Consider the following 22,173-nt stretch of genomic DNA (forward strand, 5'->3'; position numbering starts at 1 on the left):
AGCATGCTCTTAACCCTGCTTAAGCTCTTCTTCTCCCCCTTTAGCTTAGCTGCTACTGCCTTAACACTTAGTGCACATAATGTAGTAGTAGGCATGATGATAGAGGTGGTGTAGGAGGGGGCATAGGAGGAGGGCGCTAAGTTAGGGGCAGAGAAGGTTAGGCTTAGGAGGTAGATAGCAGACATTATAATGGTTGTTATAGGTGTGTTTAGTAGGGTAGGTAGTGTAGTGATTGTAGTAGTTGTTACGTTAGTTTAGTAGATGCTTAAAGCTCTTGATTATGTAAATGAAGCTAATGTTAATGCTAATGATAGAACAAAAAAGAGAACTTACTATCATCTCCCTATATACTTTTCCCTACATCCTAATCTACCTATTACTATCTTTTTTTTCTCCCCCCCTATAACTATCCTGTAGATATCTACGCCTTATAGTATATAGGTTGTAGGAATGCCATCTAGCTTACAAATCAAGCATTAGTAAGAGCTGTCTAACTAAACTCCCCTACTACTACCCACCTACACCTAAACAGCCTTATAACAACCCCCCTATCATAGAGCTTTTATAGAGTATATAGTATAGGAATAGCACCCTTAGAGGCTAGAATTAACACTTCTTAAGGCTAGAATAGCTACATACTATTACTTAGAATAGCTACACATCACCTATACGTCTAGGCTAGAATCGCCTCATCTAGGCTAGAATTGCCTTCTCTAGGCCACACTTATGACTACAAAACTAGACCCTACTAAAGGTATCTATAACACAATAGGGTAACAACGTAACTCCTTGCTACTATAGATCCTATAATAGAGCAACCTTAGGAGGTTGGTCTATTATAGGATCTATAGTTGCAATTCTAACAGTTAGCATAACAGTAGTAGCTAGAGTAAAGAGGGTGTGTGTAGGTGTCTAATTCCATTATGTATCATGTACTACCACAACTTCCTAGTTTATAACATGACATATATACTATCTACTACCCTATCTACTCCTCCTCTACTCCTCTACTAACCCCCTTAGCCTCGCTAGGTTATAGACATGTAGCAGATGCCTTAATCCTCACTTCTCATTAGCCTAGCTATTGTTGCTAGGGCAAAATAATTCTTCATCTTCATACTTAAGTATGCTATAGGTGGTGTTGACTGTATTGACTATACGTACTCCTACCCTACTATATGAGGATTTTTGTATAAGGTGCCTTCTTCTAAGGGTGTGCTCTCTTGCTTTTAAGATTAGAGAGAGGGGTTATAATTAAAGCAGCTGTTAGTCATATTTGTGATTTAGAGTATTCTGTGATTCATAGCTGCCATTATAACACTACTTATTAAAGCCTTTCTTACCATATCTTCCTAATAAATTAGGCTTCATTATCCTACTGTCTTAGTACACTAATTCTAACAGGTCACATGTAACGCTATTTCCCAAGGTGAGTGACGTGAATTGCTATTATTATAGACAAAAGCGTATTTGGTTTATTATATTATTATTCTCTCTTAAGATATCAAATATAGAGGGTATATATGCTATGGTGTACAATCGCCTATAAACGCCAAACCTCGCAACAACCCTAAAGACTCGAAGCCTGTTGCTTGAAGCCCATTATTGGTATAGGTACGACTCCCTAATCTCGTTGACTCCATCACTCATCTCGCGCGCCGCGTCCGCTCGCTTTGAGCAGTGCCAGGTCCCACCTTCATCTTGTCCATTTCGCCTCGCATCCCTTCCGTCTCTGCCCTCACGCCGTCCGCCTCTATTCTTGCCATCTTCAGCTCTAACTGCATCGCCTCTACTTTATTTGTTAAGACACTACTCTACTCTGGCATGTCGTTCGCTGCATGCCAGACCGCCAACTGCGGAGACGTCACGTACTCCGGGGGCGGGATCGGCGGTCTCGCGCTCTTTGCTAGTTCCAGCTCCACGACCGCCTTCTCTGCCCTGTTTACCATCTGCAAGGCCTCTCCCGAGCTCTTCTATCATCCTTGTCATCAGCTCTGATCTCGTCTCTGCCCTCACCTTGTCTAGCTCCGCTCTCATCTTATCCCTCGCTTCCTCAAACTCGGCTCTCATCTCCGCTCTCACTCCTTCCATTTGAAGTGCCAACTTACCACTTTCCCCCGACGCGTACCTTCCCTGCCACCACCGACCCGAGTTCGTTGTCTTCCTCCCCCAGTGCCTCAATATACCTCTGTCTAAACACATCCCGCATCTTTCCTGACGGCACCCACTCGTCCTCCCACCTCACCAATCCCCGACCCGTATTCCAATGCCCCTCCCACCACGTCCGCGCCGCCCGCAACTGCGCCATCGACTTCTCGCACAGTCGATGCGGAATCCCAATAATGCGCCGCTCTCCTTGGTAGCACCGAAGGTCCCCCCACCGCGCCGTACTACTTAATACTCTGTATATCGACGTACTGCATCCCGTTTGTTTTCCTAGCCGTGTAGTTCTCGCGGAACAACAGAGCGTCCTTCCAGCTCTCTCGCACCTCGGGATCGTCTCTCCAGCTCTCGCGCGGGACCGCGAGAGCGGCAAGTACTTTTTCCAGAAGTTAAGCAGCGACGTCTTCGCCCCGACCGATTTGAACGACTGGATACCTATAAAAGTGACGATTGCATCCTCCGGCCCCGACACGTCGACGCTGAGGACGACAATGGGGTGGTCCACGCTATTAGGATGAGGATGTAGCAGGTTTATGTCCTCGGGGTTCTTGTAGTGGGGGGGGGGGCAGAGGAGGCACCCGGGGCTGATATCCCACAGCGCTGGGCGCCCTTCCCAGCCTTCGGCTCGTTTGAGGAGCTTGGTGGTGTAGGGCGCAAAGGCGGGGCCATAATCCATGTCCCGCTGTGCGAGCCATTTTCTATCGGTTTCATGCATCGCTGGAGTTGCTGTGGCGGGTCCTAAAAACGAGCGGTACCCACGACCCCTCCTCTTGCGATGCACCGACGGCATGGGGGTTTTGGTCACCGCTGGTGCTGCTGCGGCGGTAGGTTGACCAGGACTCCGTTCATTGATAGGTGCGGCGAATTGTTCGATATCAGGCGTTTGTAGCGAATCGTCCTTATGCGGCGATGAGGCTGCTTCGATCAGGGTGGCTGGTCCAGCCCCTTCTGGCGCCGCCGGTGATGCTTCGGAGGCAGATTGTGGTGGCACAGATGTGGAACTATCACCTGATAGCTCAGTCCCTTCGAACGCTTCTGGTGCTACTTTGTTGGTGGACTGTGATGGGGTGGACTGTGATGGTGTGGGCGTGGGCGTGGGCGGGGAAATGTCGTGGGTAGTAGGGTCTAGATGGGTCCCTTGGCCAGGGAGATCGGAGGAACTGCTCCCTATTCCAGGCCCTTCCCGTATATCATAGTTGGACAAGTATTTTTCTAGCTTGATGTTCGGATTTATTGTCTTGGGTTATGCCCTCGCAGCGGTGGTAGCAAGGTTTTTGAAGACGTGGTTCGGCGCATTGCTGTCCAGTTGGTTCGCACATCTATTGTGCTATCCCGAGTGGACAGCCTAGGGGCGTGGGAATCTTGAGTGACGCGATAAAAGACAGAGTCCTCCCTTTTTTGTTGTGCGTCGACAAGGACAGACGAGCCCTCCCCGGCCTTTCAAGGGGTCGAATCCTGCTGGTCGATCTGCTCTCTCAGCTGACCCTCTGGAGGCAGCAGCGAGGTTAGGTTCAAGTATCGCCGGGGCGCTTTTCCAGTCTTTTGGCTGAGATCTATGGGCGGCGGCGTCGTTCGGATTAAGTCTGCCAGGGCCCTTTCGCATCTTTCGCCTTGCGGGTCGTCTTGGGAGCGACCCATAGTAAGGGGGGGCTCGTCCTATGCCTGCCCAGACATACTGGTATCGCCGGCGCCTGAAATATAGCATTGTGCATTTTAACTTTGGTGGTTTGGGGGGGTGCGATGGACAAAAAGAGGATGTTGGGTGCTTTGCAGGCTGAAGTCTTGGCAAGGCTGTTATCACTTTTTGGGGCGGTGTTTGAGACGTGGAGTGCCGAGGAGAAAGAGGCTTTTGAGAGGGAGTTGAGGAGGATAGTCCCGGGGGCGGTGGAGACTTTCTAGAGGGGGGTTAGCCAGAGGGTTATGAAGAGGTGGGGATACCTATGAGGACTTATGTCGTAACCGCCAGGAAGTAAGGCGAAGGCGGCGGCAATATACCGCTGTCTTTTATTGAAATAAAAATAACACCCAAACCTTACCCACCATGATAGAACGACTAACTGCCGCAATAGCGGCCACCTCCCCAATGACCCTCATGCTCTCCCAAAGTGCCCTCTTCATAACCCTCTAGCTAACCCTCCGCCGCCACGTCTCCCTCCACGGCCCAATCCCCGGTGCCCGTACCTTGACCACAATTAACAGCTGGTTATACGCCATAGTCTCCCTAGGCCTCGTCATCACCCTCTCCCCCTCCAACGAACTCCTGGCCCGCCGCCTCTACCACGCCTCCAAGTTTTACGAGTATATCGACATCCTCAATGTTTTATGCTGAATATGTAGAGACGCTGCAAGGAATTTTGGAGTTCGCATTTGGTATATTATTTCCTAGCGCATTGGAGGATTGGAAAATTACGTATTATGGTTGTGACTGAAATCCTAAGTTCCGCTTACTTCAAGTAGAAAACTTTGTTTTCAGATAGGGATGGTGCATTATAAAGTATATATTTTATACTATGGGCGTGCATAGTAGTATATAGGTTGGATACTCAGCAGTTCAATCACAGAATCTCAGCTTCCACCTCAGAAATGAAATATGTTCCAGCCTCTCCATCAAACCGAATTGGCGTTTCGGCGTTTCGGCGTTGCAGCCCTCCGCAAAAAGAAGTTCTTTAAACCGAAGCTATCGTCTCTTGATTGCTCGTTGCAGGAGCGTGTTTAATGCACCTTATTGCCACGAGGGACATGCATCCCAGTAGAGCTTAATATTATTGTCCGCATCATTCATTGGAGTCCGCGTTGGCTCTCCATGGTAATCGACGCCGTTTGCTGCATTGGCGAAACGTGACCCATCTTGCGAGATCCAGGCATATTTCTCGTCTTCGCAGTTAAGCCAGTAGGGATCTCTTTTGCCTCTAATGAATTCGTCAAGGTGGCAGACGGGGTGCCGACCCGACGAAACCTTTGCCGTCATTGGCCATTTACAGGTGTATAGATACCCTCGAAGTTAACAATGCATGATTGGGCCAATTGGAAGAGGGCGACGAGAGTGAAAATAAGTAGCTTCATACTGGCGGATGGTGGATTAGACTGTAGGGAGCCAAGGAGCATGGATTTTATGCGAATTGTTTTGGGATTTCAGGTTGATCACTGATAATGTTAGATTCGTAATAGAACCATAGCCAAAAAACCTAGGGGAGAGCCCACTTAAATAGAAAACCGAAGGAGATACCGATTTGATAATAATATGACCGATCGAGATCAAATTCAAGCTGATTGAGGTTGCGTTATATGTTTCAACGTAGGTGCCTCGAGCCTCGAGCTCTCCTGTTAGAATTGTCGCATATCACCTAAACCGTACAGGGTCTACGCAAGGGGGTGCCATGGCTGTTCGAACTTGTGGTTGTGGGAACACCATTTTGCACTCTCCTGAATCGGGCCTCATACCATTACAGCTTGGAAGCAAGGGCGAAACAAGGGTGTAACACCAGGTTTTTTTATGACAGGCGCATTATATCGTAGCCGAACTAACTCTGTAAGCACCCTGGTATATTAATCCAAATTTGTACGACCACAGCCCAAAAACCTCCACCATCATCATTTATCGGCCATACTCGGCGGTTTCCATGATCCTGAGCCGCCCATCCGTTTCTCCCAACCCCCCATACCCATTCTGGCCCCATAACTCTTCCTGCCCGGTTGCGCCCTCGCTCGATCCTCAGTCGTAGTATGTAGACTAGTCGGACGGGTTGCCGTTGTAACTATAGAGTTTGATGGCAGAGGCAATCGCGGCGCCTCATGTTCCTTGCGTCCCGGCTCGGGCCTTGGCGGCGAGCTTGATAAGAAGATATAGTTGCTCCCATTGGACTCCGGGGGTGTAAAGGCACGGATGTTCCGCCGGTTGGTGGTAGTGGAGGTTGTGCCACCAATCCGGTGCCGTGATAGGGTCGGGCAGATTGTAGGAGGCACATAAGGTGCGGTTTGAGCGGGTATAGCGGTTAGAGGGTTCCCTCGTTGTGAGAGCGTCGGCCCGTGGTTCATACGAGGTAGGGACATAGAGGGTTGGGTTGTATGTGTTTGACGAGTGGCAGTAATAGCCGTGGTAGGCTCATTAGCCTTGCTATTTTGAGGCTTTCCAAAGTATGCCGCCAGGCTAGGTTGCCCTTCCGGTCGCTTGGTGGATCGTTTGGTACTCTTTTTGTCGGCGACTTCATCATCATCAAAGGTATATGGTCGTTTGGCACTTCCAGCGCCGCTCAGGTTCACAGGTTGTTCTCGAAGTACCGCTGCAGCTGTGGAGAAAGCGGGAGTGGTAGTCATTGTGGTGGTGTAGCTCGGCTTCCAGGGTTCATTGTTTCTCTTGTCAATCAATGGTCTCTCATGCGCAAGGGACTTCCTTGCTTCAGCACACTGTGCCGTGCCATCCCACCGATCCCAGGTCTTTGGGGGGCGTGCCTTTGCCGTTCCATCCTCTGGCCACAAATCATCCTCTTGGCTTGGAAGTGGCAGCTCGTCTGGCGTAAAGGTAATCTTTGGTACCCCAAGCCTAAGAATTGCCGCGATATCCGGAATGACGTTCTGTTTGCTGAATGAAGGCCCTTTCTGTCCGAAGTGCAGCAAAAGAGAGGTTGGCGTGAGGAAATTCGACGGCCTGGTTGACTCCCTTCTTGAATCAATGAGCGGGTAGCTCACATACAGCAATGCCTTAGCTCGCGTCATTCCTACATAGAGGAGCCTTCGCTCCTCATCTGTATCGTCGGCTCTACCATTGGGGATACTGCCATCATAAGCTCCTGGTATAAACACAACTGGCCACTCCAAGCCCTTTGCTGCATGAATGGTAGAGATTGTGACCCGTGGCTTGTCTTCGCCTTCGGCATCTTTCGCTCGTTTGTCTGTCGCCAGTGATATTTTCGCCAGAAAATTCGAGAGAGGCGTTGAAAGCTCGTTTTGTTCCAGGCCGTCTACTTCTGGCAGAGGCTCGTCATTATAGTCTGACGATTCAGGATCATCTGCTTCTTCCGCCAGTGCCAAAATTTCCTTCACGTTCTCCAAACGCGATTGGTAGTCCTCCTCATCAGGATATGTCTTTTTCAAGTAATCTTCAAGCTCTACGGCCTCTATGACATGCTTCATCAAGGATGCAATCGTATGCCCTTCTTCGTCACTAAGCTTTTTCCGTGCATCCTTTATGATTTTCATAAATTGTGAGATCCCATTTCGAGCTTTCGCTGAGAGTCCGGTTGCGAGTGGACCCTTTTCCATCAACTCCCAAATAGACATCCGTTTCTGATCAGCCTCCTCGATGAGTGATTTAACGGTTACATCGCCAACGCCACGCTTTGGAAGGTTCACAACCTCAGCAAAAGCATTGTTGTCTGCAGGGTTGCTGATCACTCTCAGATAGTACAGAATAAGTCTGACCTCAACTCGGTCGTAAAATGCTCGCCCACCTGTGACGATCAGCAGATGTATATTATGTCTTGATGATGAGCGTTTATGACAAGAGCATTAACTCACCAACCATCCGATACAGAACTCCCGCTTTGCCAAGGTATGTTTCGATATGCCGCGATAAATACGCCGATCTTAGTAAAATAGCCACATCGCCGTACGTTATCAAACCGCCCGTAAGGGTAACGCAGCGCCTAATTTCATGCATAATCCAGTCCCCCTCAACTTCCGCAGACTCGAGAGTTCTCAAAACAGGCCTTGTCCCCACCGTATGCGTCGCCAACAGACTCTTATCGATCCTACTCGTATCTTGTTGAATGATCTTTAACGAAGCGGCCAGAATGGCGCCGGACGAGCGGTAGTTCTCCTCAAGAGAAATGGTGATAGTATCCGGATATTGTCGTAATAGACTCAGATAGTTCTTGACTTCTGCAGACCGGAAGCCGTAGATACTCTGGTCTGGGTCTCCTACGATAGTAACTTTCTTTCGTGATGCAGCCATGAGGCGCATTAGATCAAATTGGACTAGGTTCGTGTCCTGAAACTCATCTATCAATACTGCCTCGACATTGGAGACACACTGTGGGTGGTCGCGGAGTAGGTCCACGCAGCGCAGAAGGAGATCATCAAAATCGAGTAAATTTGCACTCTTCAGGGTCGCTTCGTACTCTGTGTATATGGCATCAATTTGCTGCACCTCTTTGTTGTTATTCTTTATCGCCTTTTCCATTTTCTCGCCCCAGCCGCCTTTCGCCTTTCGGTCACTGATCTTATTTTTCGTCGCTTTCGGATCAGCCATAAAGTTATTCTTCTTGATAATTCGTTTGATAACGGTCTCCGAATCATGCTGGTCCGCCACACCAAACCCCTTCTTGATGCCGATGAGATACCCGTAGCTGCGTAGATATCTTACAGAAATGCTATGGAACGTCCCCAGAATTAATTTCTGCTCTCTGTCATCCCCAAGCAGCTTCCCAATCCGCTCTTGCATCTCATTGGCAGCCTTCTTGGTGAACGTCGCGACAATGATATTTTGTGCTTGTAACCCGGATGCGAGCAGCCATGCGACGCGCGAAGTGAGCGTGTGCGTTTTACCACTGCCAGGCCCAGCCAGAATAGCGAGCTGCTGAGCGGGCGAAGAAACGGCATCGCGCTGGGATTCATTAAGATTCGATAGAAGAGCAGCAAACATGGCGAGGTTCAGGCGATTCGATAAGAGCGTCGCGATCCTGAGCACGCTCGGATTGAATTCCCCGAACTGCTCCGTCACAGACAAGAGAAACGGGGCAAAATTGGTAGTGGGAATGATTAATCGTACGCAAGCCAATCGGTCCGTAGAATGGGAACATAGGCCCGTCGTCGATTCCTTACCACCGTCTTGCGCCGTTTTCCAACCCTGGAGCAGTAAACAGTCGCGTCTCAAGTCGAGTCTAGTGACTAATAGTATGAGGGTGGATAAGGCCCGGAATAGTTAAATCTTCAAAGAAAGATCATTATAATCAACCTGGATACCCGAATGGCTTCCAATGGGCAAGTCGTGAGGCGTTACCGTCGTCCTCGGTATTGTTGTCGCGTTATATTGTCGCAGCCATGGATTGATCCCGACGTCTCGCGTCATCACGTGATCAATATCTAATCTAATCTTATCTCCCATTATCACCAACCAATTCATCATCCACCTCGTCACCACCAATCCATCTTCTCAATGCTAAACACAAGATTACAGTGCCTGGGTTTTTAGCAATGCCAGGGAGCACAGAGTACGTGTGTAAAGGCTTCAAACTCGGTGCATTAGCACGTAGAGTATACAACTTTTTATCCTCTTGGCCGTCAGTTTCACGAGGGTAAATTGAACGGATCAGGTACCCAATTAGCCAACCGAGCAAAGCCAGAACTCTTGCTGATCACTGCAGAAACCCGGATTCACATACTCTTCAACAAGTCGCGCCAGCCCCGCTGCTTGCGGGGGACAGCGAGGAATGCTAATCGCTAGGCTAGAGTACCAGAGGTGGACTCGCCGACCCAAATCAGTTTGGTGATCCGAAGCAAGCTTCATGGTCTCCATGAGCTGAGGCCAGACACTACCCAGGGCAAAAAAGTCTGTGCGAATGCACCTCCTCTGCTAGAGTTGGGCGATCTGCTCCCTAAATGCCCGTCGGAGGGCCCTAATACGTTGCCATGCCGAGACTAGGACGCTCCATGGCGGCAGCAGCCGTCGTTCTGGTGCAGGGATAGGCCCATGTAAAACATGAAATGAGGGCCCTTGCAACTTCCCAGATTTGACCACTGGAGCAAGTTCAGCCCCCCAGGAAATCCTGCGCCACCACTTGACCGGGTCTCTGTCTCTGTCGCTAGGCACCATAATACCAAAGCGTTCTCTGATTTGCGAGAATGACGGGATCCGTGGCAGCATTAACAGTTCCCCGCGTTACTAACTGGAAGCCTCGCGGCCACGGTTTTCGGGTTGCTTGCTGCCCTCCTCGGGCCATTGCAGGTGCCGAGGAACGCTAATAGCTGTTTTGGCTCGTGTGTTTCGAGTTGCATGTGTACAACGTGCCACGGAAAGTTTCGACTCGATGGACAGAGAAGGCCGTGCCGGCGTGAGACACGCGTCTCTCTCGTCTTGCGGTGAAAATGGCACTGACTGCCTGGACCCGCCTCATAGTAGTTTGGAGAGGCCCTAGGCTTCGGGTTTCTTGTCGCCGCTTGGGAGATTGATAGTGATCTATTAAACTGGGATGGATTAATTCAGAAAAAGGAACTAGTGGCAACACTTGGAAGGTGGGGGCTCGGGGCAATCTCATCACATGTCGCTGGGCCTATAATGTCATACATATAGTGTCCACTTTCACCACAGGACCTGAAAAAGGGGAGCCTCGCCAAACATGACATGGGTTGTCGTGAAATGTCAACCAGAGATTGAACTGAGTGTGTTCGGGCAACTCTACGAATCCCGCCGTCTATCCCTGCTCATTTCTAATTAGCTACTACCAACATTATGGGAAATATTCCGTGACGCACGGAAAGCTCGATGGTGTATAGGGCTCAACATCCAATATTTCAAGATCGCAATGAGAATGGGAGTTGCTGTGTATTTCCGGGCACAGTGCCGCACATCTTTGGGCTTCTTTTGCTGAGTCTCGCGGCCTTGATATCCCCACGCAGTTGAAACTACTACAATGTGAACACCACGCTGGTAGCGTGGCTTGAAGAGGCGCGTGGAGAAACAATGAGCTGCATCATCCGTCACTTTCTTTTAGCTGCATATGGTCAAATTCATGGAGTTCACGTTGCTATGAAGGTAGCCTAGGCCAATGATGTTCTGCTAGCCTGGGACATCGTGGTGCAGGAGAGAAGTACTCCACATGCAAGGCTCCGTACACCTACATGGTCGGCGAGTTTTTGGGAGTGGCGAGATAAAAAAAATATCAGAGGCACTCGAGTACGTTTTGCGTCGCATTACATGTGGTGAACAACACAGAGAGCCTGTGAAGCAGCATCCACCATGGTGCAAGCGGTTCCCTGACATGCAGTACGACGATCATGTTATCGGCTCCGGATAGCTGGAATATGAAAAGCCGGTATGGCCAGGGTTGCTGATGGCTCATTTTCGTACCGTCGTTGCATCCTCTGGGGCCAAAACAACCCTGTCTGGATTGTGGGCTGGCCCGTCACAACCACGACGACCTATCCCAGGCTGTGGAGAACGACGTCGGGCTGGGATTGCGTGGGAGAGACGAAGTGGGCTAATACAAGCATGGCACCGACGGTGGAAAATCAGCTGGGAATTATTGGATCTGTCTCGGGCAGATTGACTGAAAGGCGCAGTACAGGCATGTTCACGGCAGAGCCAAATGAAATCTCGATCCTGAATACTATAGTGATCATGGTGAGAAGGCGGGTGATTCAGTTTTTGAGCCCAATGAGGTGGATGTATTTGCCCTACGTACCTACAGTTTTGTAGGTCCTCGCCCTCACATACAGTACATAATCAGCACTTTTTATACGGATTAGGTCTCTTGTATAACCTCACTCGTACAGGATGGTACGCCAAATGCATGTCGTCCTGGGGGTTGTGTCTCCAGAGAGAGGAAGGAGTTGATGTCGGTGCATGGTTTATAGATGCATGGTTATAGTTACACGCGACGCATTTGGCACTGCTGGCACACACACCATCACTACCGGAAGCCCCGTCAGGAATTCTGGAGGCGTTTTATGCCTGGCAACACAGGATAGCTCTGAACATCCCCAAAGGCCCTACATATTACCTCGCAGGGCAGTAATAACCCCCCGCATACAGTGCATGCATCATCTCCGGATTGCTTGGCCCAGGGAGCAAAGCCAGCATTGAGTTAACTAGAAACATATCTCCGGATCCCTATGAGGCCCAGTTCCAGTCCCAGTCCCCATATTCGGCCCGAGACCACACGCTTCCCCCCTCTCCAAATGTCTCTTAACCTTGGTTTATATAAGTATCCCTATACACCTGGCCCTTCCCGTCACTGAACTATGTCTATTCCACCAGGGGGCTCCAGAAAGGGTATATTAGTACCGAGGAGGCATAGCCCGTCGCATTTGGCAAATCGGCTGACCATATAAAGTAAGTCGTACAATCCCAACATTTCATATTATTGAAAACTGATCCATCTTTTGCAGCGCTGCCCATCACATTCCTATGGCGTTCAGCAACCACGAAATTCCATCGTCCGCACCACCCCGCGGGCCCTCCCAGGGCCCTCCTACTGAGCAAGGAGGAGACCACATTATGACGCAGACCGACTCATCCTTTGACCCCCATGAGTGGCATCGGCACTTCCAGAACTGCCGCCGCTTTTTCCTGGACCATTCACAGCATAGTCCAGTCCTCCAGGCCGTGGCTGCGTACGTGAATATCCTCTTACCATATCAACGACACCCAAACCCGACATCAGCATACTCCCCACCTCGATCAACGACGACACATTCTGGGAACTCAATACCCTCTACGCTCTCACCCAGGCTAGACGATCGCCACGGCGAATCCGTCTCGCTGGTTCCATATATCCGCCGCCTTGTCGTAACCGGCTTCGACACGCAGGCGATGCTCCAGATGTTCTTTGGCGACGACTGGGCCAAAGGAATAGGGCAGCTACACGAATCCGAGAGACGCAATTACCTCTTCGCCGCGAAGAGTGGGAGCTGGCTCGAGGTTAAGGCTAGCTATGAGCCGTCGCCCAACGAAACTATACCATACATGATGCCGATACGTAACCCTGCGGAGAATGAGATCCGCGCCGCGGAGGAGAAATGGAGTGAGTGGCTTGCGATGCAGGATTGGATGGTGGGACCCAGGGCACCCCCTTCTGAGGCGATGAGGGCGCACCTTGGGATAGACCCTATGGAGTGAGAAGGCTCATATATACATTTTGTTTTGGATATAATGACACAAACGGCGCGCGGGGTTTGCAGTCGATGGGCACTTCAAGTACGCTCCAGATACCCTATACCTACAGTCATACTACTTGTACTTAGAAAATGTGTCAGCGATGAACTTTGGGGTGATACGGATCGGGGTGCAATGAGTTGTTGCCACCACTGGACGGAAGAGATGGATGGCCGGCGACGGAGTGGAAATGGAAGGGCAGATCTTCTTCTGCGTCGGTATTTGCGGGCTCCTGCGGGCTATCGCGGTTGAGGGCAATAATACTCGACGATTCTGTCACATCTCGGATTGTATAAGATCAGCTTTTTGACGCAGTTGGACTCGTACAGACCGTTAAATTGGTTACTTCGTGTCTCGGTTTCTCAAACGCCCAAGTTTCTGCCGCCTGGAAGTCCCGATCTTGGAAACGGGGACCCTTAGCGCGAGGCTGAGGCGGGTGAATCCAGTACCTGGCGGCCTCGCTATCATGACGTCTGAAGACGTGTAGAAGAACAATATTCCTACTGAAGTTCATCCATTACCGCCATTGACCCTGTACCACTATATTATTATATCATGCCACTTGGCTATGCTTGAATCGCAAACGGGCAGATAACTATGGACGAATGGGCGACCTTTTTCGCCCATGCACTCGATCGGCGTCTCCCCACCGACAAGTTGGAGCAATTCGCAAAAGTCCTCAGCATCAAGGCACCTCTCGCCACTCCTCTTATTGCTGAGCTGCTGCTACGTCCCAGCGAATCCAGACACTACGACTTGGACCCGCAGGTCTCTCTTTACGCTCAAGCTCTCCTCCGTACCGACATCCTTGACGTGCCCTCGGTCTTGCGCGCGCTGCTCAGACACTCTACCTCTCGCCCTGTTGACGCTGCGAAGGAGGAACAAGAAGTCGCCAGCGGCTCTCAGACAAGATGGACAAAGAGTTACGGTCATGAAGAGAGGCTAGTCTATGGCCTCTCAAAGATTGTGGCAGCCGGGGACCGACCAAAATCTGCCCAAGAAGCTCTGGGGACGGCGAACGTGCTCACGGAGTGGATGCGCTTGTTGGTCATGTCAAACGCGGCAGATGATATGATGCGGGAAATTGGAGCGGGGAATGACAACCATAACCAGGAGGCTATGGCTGTGAGGGTCGCGGTTGGCGCGCTGTTAGTTGCGCTGGCTGAGAACGCGACAGTGAATGAGGCGCTGAAAAACCGGTGTCCCAAGGGTACGTATTTGAAGGGTCTCGGATGTCATTGCGGTCTTATAGCTGTGAACTGAGCAATACTAACAAACATATAGATACCCTGAAAGGATTCTCGCAGTCACTAGCGCATTTTACGCCGCTTCTCATCAACGGATCTTCCATGTTCGCCGAGAGGCTCGAATTATACACAAAGACACTTGTGGCCATGGAGCCCATCGATAAAAAGGCCCAGAAGGCTGGTGCTGAAATAGACCAGATTATAGACTCCGCCATGGCACTTGGTATGGACAATATACCCGTGGTTGAAATACCCACCATGAACTCAAGAGCTGGTCTCTATGTGTATCTAAATTCTTTGGTGGGAGCGTCCTATTTATATTGATGTGCTCTACTAACAAAGTTGCAGCTGACTGGAAGACCCATGGTTGATGACAACCAACTTTTAAATTTCCTCCATAACCGATACCAGGTCCGTATTTTGTCCATTGTTTTTAACACAAAAGCTTACATCTAGCAGGGCGATATCCAAACGACATGTATTGACCTCATCGTGTCCTCCTTTGACATTCTTGCCAATGCAATTTTTCGCTCTGAAAACCCTCAGACGACATTCCTCCTACGCTCGTTCCTAATCAACAAAGTACCTTTACTGATATGCATGATATCGGCCCCGATGTTCCCGCCTCTAAGTCCGGAGTTATGCATCACAGAAGCACTGAGCCATGTAGATACCAACGCCTTTCCGACCTTCTCATCTATGTTCGATGACAACAGTGCTGGTGATATGTTCTCAGACTCTGTGAGACAGGATTTCTGCTTCTCGTGCTGTCTGCACGGCCTGATCCCAGAAGAGAGCATAGAACGACTTCTGGGTGAGATCCCAATGCAGACATTACCAGCAGGCGGCCGCTACTCCAAGGACGAGGTCTTGGAGCAGTGTCTCTCTGACTCTGAGAAGATTGAGGCGTTCACAGACGAGCTGGAACACATGGACGGGAACGTGGGTGCGGTTAGTCAGGCCATAACGGAGCTACTTCGCCGTCTCTGCGAGAGCAAAGATACCATGGCCCTGAAGTCCCTCTGTGCCCACCTCGCACGTAAGCCGTCGTCGCTTGACGTACTCTTGATCTTCGACAAGCCCCTCACAATTTTACCACCAATCTGCCAGCTTCTTGACGCCTGGCGCTATGACGACGACCAAGGCGAGTACCAGCCTGTCTACGAAGACTTCGGCTCCATCCTCCTGCTCGTTCTGGCGTTCGTGTACCGCTATGATCTCAGTGCCACAGAGCTTGGTGTCCAAACGCCAGATTCTTTTATTGCAAAGTTGCTCGTTCGTGTGTCAACTGCACGGCTTCTGGACGATTTATCATCTGTGGAATCGTCGCAGCTGGATGGATGGATCAAGGGCCTCTTCAATGCAGAAGGTGGCGGGTTAGGGGATGAACCTATGGCGCTTTGTCCCCCGCAGGACTTTTACCTCCTCGTCCCCACTCTCTTTAGCCAGATTGTGCTGGCATCCCAACATGGCCACCTAACTGACGACGTCCTCCGAGGCGGCCTTGAATGTAAGCCCTCCCCCCCCATAATTCTTTCCACCCGGACAACACTAACTCCATCGCAAGACCTTCTCGACCCCTCACTTCTTCCTTCACTCATCCCCGCCCTACTATCACTAGCATCCAACATTCTCACTGCCCCACCTCCACCATCTCTCTTACAGGCTCTCATTCTACCCCAATCTATCTCAGCAGAAGCCTCACTCCTCCATAACGCCATCCTCCCCATTCCCGCCCCTCATCTCTCACGCTCCCTGCGCGCACTCCAACGCTCAGCCCCAACCCGCACCGACCTTGACCCTCTCATTGCCGCTCTCCGTCCACACCTACACTTTTCCCGCACCACCATCGATATCACCACTGACTTCCCCGTCCCACCGAATATCCCCACCGCCGTCCGCCACGCCGCTCGGGCTCTTATTAACTGGAACCCACCAGCCGCACCGCCGAATTACTCTCCCCGCCTCCCGGTTCTTGCAGTACGCATGCTTGGGGCGAGAAGGGCGCTACTTGCGCTACTAGAGGAGCTAGCTCATCAGTGTGCGCTGGGGAATTCGGGAACAGCATATGATGTCGTCGCGTCTTTGGTGTGTGCGCCACCCAAAGCAGCAGCTGGGGTTCAGGGCCGTATGACTCTGCGAGAGGCCTTGTCATCAGAGGCGGCGAAAGTGGGTGCAGAAGTTGGAAAGGAAGGGCCAGAGGCAGAAAGGGCAGAGGTTGTTGTGAGGTTGTATCGGAGAGTTGAGGCGTTATCAGCGGGAGGAGAGATTGATGAGCAGGCTGGATTGATGGGCACAGATTTGGGGATTGGAGGAGTTGGGGGAGAAGGGCTGGTGGGGGAGGACATGATGGGTGTGCTCTCGGAAGAGGGAATGATGGGGTTGGAAGGAGGTATGTTGGATGATATGAAGCTTGACTTTTAAGGGGGCTCTACAGCTTCTCCCGGTGCCCACCTACTCTCTGGATATGAAAAGGAGGAGTCATCTGCATGGCTACATCATCGTATGTATATGAATGTCATATCCTCGATTCAATTGAATCCTCAGTGGTGAGGTTACAGCTCAAAGCTGTCATGAGCAAGTAGCCGGTATTGTGCTGCCTGGTGATGTACCAACAATGTACGTTGATACTTGCCGTCGCACTGATGGAGTCTCTGACTTGTGTCGAAATATAAACGAACGCCTTTTGAAGTCGGCGAACAACATTTCTCCCCGATGCGCTCAGCTACCCACGTGGATCGTTAAGGTTTGGTGCCTAAGGCATTAAAACGGCTGACTGAGCCCCACAAATGTTTTGCGTGTGCGATCATTCGTCGCGCGATGTTATAACCCGTTTTTAATTTGTTGTTCACATTACAACTGACATGAACTTCCTATAACGTGGTTTATCAGTACGTCGGACATATCAGTACCTCGGACACTTTTCATTGGCATTCTACTTTGAATATCAATAAATCAACCATAACATATTAAATTAACTATAACTAAGCGGAATCAGATGAACTAGACATATCTATAGCTTCTTGACAAGTTCGCGCATTATGACCAGCTTTTCCACAGATCCCACAGCATCGCCTAGACGGTTGCCCCTCCTTGCGACTACCCCCAACCGCACGTACGTCGCGTCGTACCTGCTCATCCACATCCTTCTGTGCGATAATAGCCTGTGCATCCTCTACTATAAGTGCACCTCCTTCACGGACATGAGCCTTTTTAGCCCTGCGGCGTTTGCTAAGGGCTTCGTTGGCTGCTCGAAGGGTACGTACCTCAGCAGACAGAAGGGTGTTCTCATGTGCTAGTCGCTCCGTACCCTTTGCCAATGCAATAACTGTCCCGAAGAGTGGAGTTGGCGAGCTTCCTTGGTGACGGGCAATTCGATTTCGAACGAGGGTTGTTTGTGAAAGAGCTTCAGTTGGGTTGGAAGGGGTCTGGGAGACCCAAGGGTTGGTGTTGGCAGTAGAGGGTCTAGAGGGAGTTGGAGTCCGTAACCTCACGTCAAGCTTTGAAAGCACTGCTTGCGGGTCGAAAGGCACTAAGCCAGCTCCGCGGAACCCGGACTGGGCGTTTTGGGCTGTCATGGATTCCAGATATGCTGCTCTAAAGGCGAGAAAGAACTCGACCTTGGTAATGTGGTTGATATGAGCCTTAATGAAGGTCTCAATCTGCTGACCATATGCCCGCTTCAACACACTAAAGCACCCGACATCAAGTGGCTGAGTTAAATGAGACGAGTGGGGAGGTAGTCCAAGAGTTATAATGTTGTGTGCCTTGCAGTACTCTTGGAACTCGGCCGATTCATGACTCTCGTGCCCGTCTAACACCAGCATTCGATATGGACCCCTTGCACGAACAGCAGTATGTTTGTTGAAGTGTTTCAACCATTCTAGACCCGTCTCATTGTTTGTCCATCCATTGCTTGTCGGTTTAACAACCCAGTTGTGTGGAAGGCCGCCGTCTGTATACCAATTTGCAAGATGATTCTTGCCTTTAACTACCAAAAATGGAGGAATACTCCAGCCGTCACTGTTGATACAAGCAATCGCTGTAGCCCATTCCCGATTCCCTGGCTGAACTGCCTTACCTCTGCCAAGTCGATCTGCACGGGTAACAACCATTGCAGGGCAAATCACACCCATCATAAACCCAGTTTCGTCAAAGTTATAGAAGTCGCAGTCCAAAACACCATATTTTGCCCTCATATTTTCCACTAGTCGAAACCACGCACCAATTAGTTCGGGATCTTCGCACAAGGCCCTTTGGAAGTCGTAAAGGCGATTAAAACGCATCTTTAATTCTGGACGTCGTTGTACAAATCGGTGGGCCCAGAGCTTCCCGACGCGCCTCCCTCCACGCGATTCGAGTATAAAATTTGCCATATCTTCTACACCAGCAAGCCGGGGTGCAAATCCTCTTGAATCCATATCAAGTATATTCTGAATAACCACCTCCTCTTCTAGTATAGTTAATTTCATCATTGCAGGCCGGCGTTCGTAGACAGTAACGTAGGTCATGGCGTAACGGGGGTAATGGCGTAACGGGGGTAGTGGGGTTGGAACCACCCCATCAGACCTACAACCCTATTAACTACTACTACTACTATGCTAGAATGGTCCGTCAGAAGAGTATAAAGGCTCAAGAACGCGAAATTCAAATTCAAAAAGCTATATTAGCTATTAAATCAAATCAATACAAATCAATATATGCTGCTGCAAAAGCTTTAGGGCTACCAGAGGAGACCCTCCGCTGTCGCATAAATGGAAGGCACACACGTGTAGAAGCACACCAGCCGAAGGGCCATCGACTGGGACGTAGGAGATAGAGTGTACCTATCGACCAAAAATTTGAAAAACTCTCGTCCTAGCCGCAAGCTGGGCCAACAATGGGTCGGACCATATATGGTGTTGAAACGGATTGGGCATGCATTTCGATTGGAACTACCTAGCGGTTCTCAAATACACGATGTGTTCTCACCAGACATACTCATGAAGGATCCAAACAATCCCCTACCTGGTCAGGATCCGCCTGAGCCTAGCAGCGAAGTGATAGATGGCGTAGAGGAATGGGAAGTGGAAAAGATCCTCACTGTAAGGCTCCACTGGAAGCAACTACAATACTGGGTTAGTTGGGTCGGATACGATCCGGACCCGGAGTGGTACCCAGCGTCAAACTTCATGAACTCTCCCCAGAAACTCAGAGAGTTTCATACAGAATACCCAGATTTACCAGGTCCACCTCAAGAACTACTCGGAGGGGTTACGGCAGGGGAGACGGGAAAGGAACAAAACTACGATCACGGAGGGAAAGACAAAGCAGAAGAAACAGAGTCGTTGCTGTCTGTGACTCTAAACTAAAATACCCTCCGAGCCAGGGCGCACTCACCACCGTAACCCTTGCGGGAGCCACCCTTCCCAAACGTCTCACCGGCGTCGAACAAGCAGCTACCACCATGAGAGACGAAGGGTCGAAGTGACCCCACGCGAAGGGCCAGGCCCGAGTCCCCTCTGACACAGGGTCTTCCCCCACCTAGGCCCCATAGGCCGCCCCAACTTCCCCATCCTCCCCCTCCCTCCTTCCATCACCCCGAGTCGGAGCGACTGCGGGAGCGGCAGCGGTGGGCAGTTTGCCCACAGCAGCCCGAGTGGCGCGTGCCTCCTCGTAGAGGTCACGCTCCACCTCAGAGCGGAACTTTGGCATGCTCTGGGCGGCCAGGAGGGCCTCAAACTCTTCCCCAAGGAACCAGGGCAGCTTTCACCAAAGTGTCATACTGACATTCGTTGCACTCAGTTTGCTATCAAACTCAAGAGCAAACTTAGAAATCTCCTCCTCAAACCTACAAGTCACCATACATATCTTGGCTTATCACACCAACAACAGAAGCAATACTACTCAACGATTGCTGCAAACTCTTCTACTACATCTGTTTATGCTACATACATCACGGCATATCATTTGGACACTCATTGAACAAGTTATTAAGAAAATCTCCTCCTTAAGTGTCATACTGACATTCGTTGCACTCAGTTTGCTATCAAACTCAAGAGCAAACTTAGAAATCTCCTCCTCAAACCTACAAGTCACCATACATATCTTGGCTTATCACACCAACAACAGAAGCAATACTACTCAACGATTGCTGCAAACTCTTCTACTACATCTGTTTATGCTACATACATCACGGCATATCATTTGAACACTCATTGAACAAGTTATTAAGAAAATCTCCTCCTTAAGGGGGTGGGCCAATACTACCACATGGCATATATCTACCAACTAGAGGCCTAGGAACATGAACGATAGCTCTAGAAGCTTCTACAACCCTCTATGATTCATTACACGTCATCGCTCCTTAGTTACCCACAAGATTGGTTAAGTTATGACATAATTTATCTATAGGTACTCTGACCTTGGACCTCCTTTTCACTTCCTATAGGCTAGGAACCCAAGAGATGGTTCTATGGGATTCTCTTACGTTCACTACATGATTAGCAAGCTAGTTGTGGGTCGCACTTGATTTCTAATACATTTACCAAGCCTGGTTAGTCATGGAAAGTCATGGAAAATGAGAGAACTACACTCCTTTGGCATAAATAGGATTGCCCTTTCCTTAAGAAAGGGCAAGCAGGCAATACAGTAAATCGACTAGCACATACTTCTACGTCTTTTCCAAGCTTCCAAGCATTGATCTTGTTATTCTCTGTTTTTGAAAAGTCAGTGAGGTGCTAACCTCTGACTTACCCCTGAGTTCTCAGACTCAACATTTGTTGCAACTTGTCTAAACCACTTCACCACATCATACACCTGATTGCTGCGTTGTGGAATAGTCTAAGCTACAACCCTTTGGCTCTGTTTCCTAAGACAGTGTGTTGTCTTAGTAAATTCATCCCTTCCTTGGGTGGCTAGATTCTCATATCTGGTGCACCCACCATTACACAAAGTCAGCAACGGCCAACCAAACCAAACACCGAACCCCACAAGAAAACCTACCGGGACGCAAGGCGAGTGCTGCGACATGCAGTACCCACACTTTGAACTGGTCGGGGACCAGACGCAGTCGTGGGACTGGATCCCACGGGCTTTGGCCCGAAGGCAGCGCAGACAGAGCACGCGGAAGGCAACCGTAAGAGCCCCGGAGGGGGTGGGAACCGGCATCTTCAATTTTTTTTTTGGAATCTGCCATTCCGTCAGCCAAGCCCAAGTTATCACCAGCATGCCAACGCGCTCCCATCACCTACTCGTTCGTGCGGATTGTGTAAATACTATACAATCAGTTAGTAAACGATCAAGAAACGGACGGGGAGTGGCACTTACGCTATTACTGTGAGCTGGGTGCCCTGTGTCCTTACATATCTAAGGAAATACTATCTACTTATATAGTGGCGTCGTGCCAAAGGGATATCCGTGGATAACATGGATAACATAATATCCATGATATCCAATGTTATCCATCACATGACATTCTGTGGATTGCCGTGGATAACATGGATAACATAATATCCATGATATCCAATGTTATCCATCACGTGAGGTTGCAGCCGTAAGCGCTAGCCATAGCACTAGCACTTAGCCATAACAATCAAACCAATTAAGGAGCACCTGCCTAGGAACGCCGTTGCGAACACCATGATTCCTTTCAAAGTCAAGGTGTAGCTTTACCTTCACTGCTAATGAGATAAACCAGACTAAGTTAGTTAGCATGTATACTTGTATATATAATAGACACCATACATTTAATCCAGAATGGCCCAGGAGCAATTGAGGCTGTCCCGTCAGGACGCGGTTCACTTGATTCTATTTTCTCATAGAAAAGGATGTATTGGCTAGCCCAACAGAACACACTCTCTGCATCCACGACACTATAAACAGACTCAAGCACATCCCAGGGGGGGAGGCGCG

At 49.9% G+C, this 22,173-nt stretch overlaps 7 protein-coding genes across 7 annotated transcripts; 2 read left to right on the plus strand and 5 right to left on the minus strand.

The window, feature by feature from the left end:
* Positions 1-1,646: 1,646 nt before the first annotated feature.
* On the minus strand, positions 1,647-2,070 carry VC83_05540 (uncharacterized protein; the record flags this gene model as incomplete). The annotated part of the gene is made up of 2 exons (XM_024469160.1): positions 1,647-1,789; positions 1,848-2,070. The coding sequence occupies 2 exons, from the start codon at positions 2,068-2,070 to the stop codon at positions 1,647-1,649; spliced, it is 366 nt and encodes a 121-aa protein (XP_024323035.1).
* Positions 2,071-2,104: 34 nt separating this feature from the next.
* On the minus strand, positions 2,105-2,953 carry VC83_05541 (uncharacterized protein; the record flags this gene model as incomplete). The annotated part of the gene is made up of 1 exon (XM_024469161.1): positions 2,105-2,953. The coding sequence occupies one exon, from the start codon at positions 2,951-2,953 to the stop codon at positions 2,105-2,107; it is 849 nt and encodes a 282-aa protein (XP_024322965.1).
* Positions 2,954-3,839: 886 nt separating this feature from the next.
* VC83_05542 (uncharacterized protein) lies at positions 3,840-5,131 on the minus strand (the record flags this gene model as incomplete). Its single annotated transcript, XM_024469162.1, has 2 exons — positions 3,840-4,054; positions 4,903-5,131. Coding segments are annotated over 2 exons (444 nt in total), but the record flags the coding sequence as incomplete, so codon positions are not given.
* Positions 5,132-5,754: 623 nt separating this feature from the next.
* On the minus strand, positions 5,755-8,803 carry VC83_05543 (uncharacterized protein; the record flags this gene model as incomplete). Its single annotated transcript, XM_024469163.1, has 2 exons — positions 5,755-7,610; positions 7,678-8,803. The coding sequence occupies 2 exons, from the start codon at positions 8,801-8,803 to the stop codon at positions 5,755-5,757; spliced, it is 2,982 nt and encodes a 993-aa protein (XP_024322963.1).
* Positions 8,804-12,286: 3,483 nt separating this feature from the next.
* Positions 12,287-12,997, plus strand: VC83_05544 (uncharacterized protein; the record flags this gene model as incomplete). The annotated part of the gene is made up of 1 exon (XM_024469164.1): positions 12,287-12,997. One exon carries the CDS (start codon positions 12,287-12,289, stop codon positions 12,995-12,997), a length of 711 nt encoding a protein of 236 aa, XP_024322962.1.
* Positions 12,998-13,630: 633 nt separating this feature from the next.
* NUT1 (mediator complex subunit) lies at positions 13,631-16,704 on the plus strand (the record flags this gene model as incomplete). Its single annotated transcript, XM_024469165.1, has 5 exons — positions 13,631-14,243; positions 14,318-14,580; positions 14,629-14,691; positions 14,740-15,790; positions 15,848-16,704. The coding sequence occupies 5 exons, from the start codon at positions 13,631-13,633 to the stop codon at positions 16,702-16,704; spliced, it is 2,847 nt and encodes a 948-aa protein (XP_024322961.1).
* Positions 16,705-19,803: 3,099 nt separating this feature from the next.
* Positions 19,804-21,429, minus strand: VC83_05546 (uncharacterized protein; the record flags this gene model as incomplete). The annotated part of the gene is made up of 2 exons (XM_024469166.1): positions 19,804-20,025; positions 21,265-21,429. 2 exons carry the CDS (start codon positions 21,427-21,429, stop codon positions 19,804-19,806), a joined length of 387 nt encoding a protein of 128 aa, XP_024322960.1.
* Between the last annotated feature and the right edge of the window lie 744 nt (positions 21,430-22,173).

The sequence above is a fragment of the Pseudogymnoascus destructans genome (genome assembly GCF_001641265.1).
Source record: "Pseudogymnoascus destructans isolate 20631-21 unplaced genomic scaffold scaffold_14, whole genome shotgun sequence".
NCBI classification, from domain to species: Eukaryota; Fungi; Ascomycota; class Leotiomycetes; order Thelebolales; family Thelebolaceae; genus Pseudogymnoascus; species Pseudogymnoascus destructans.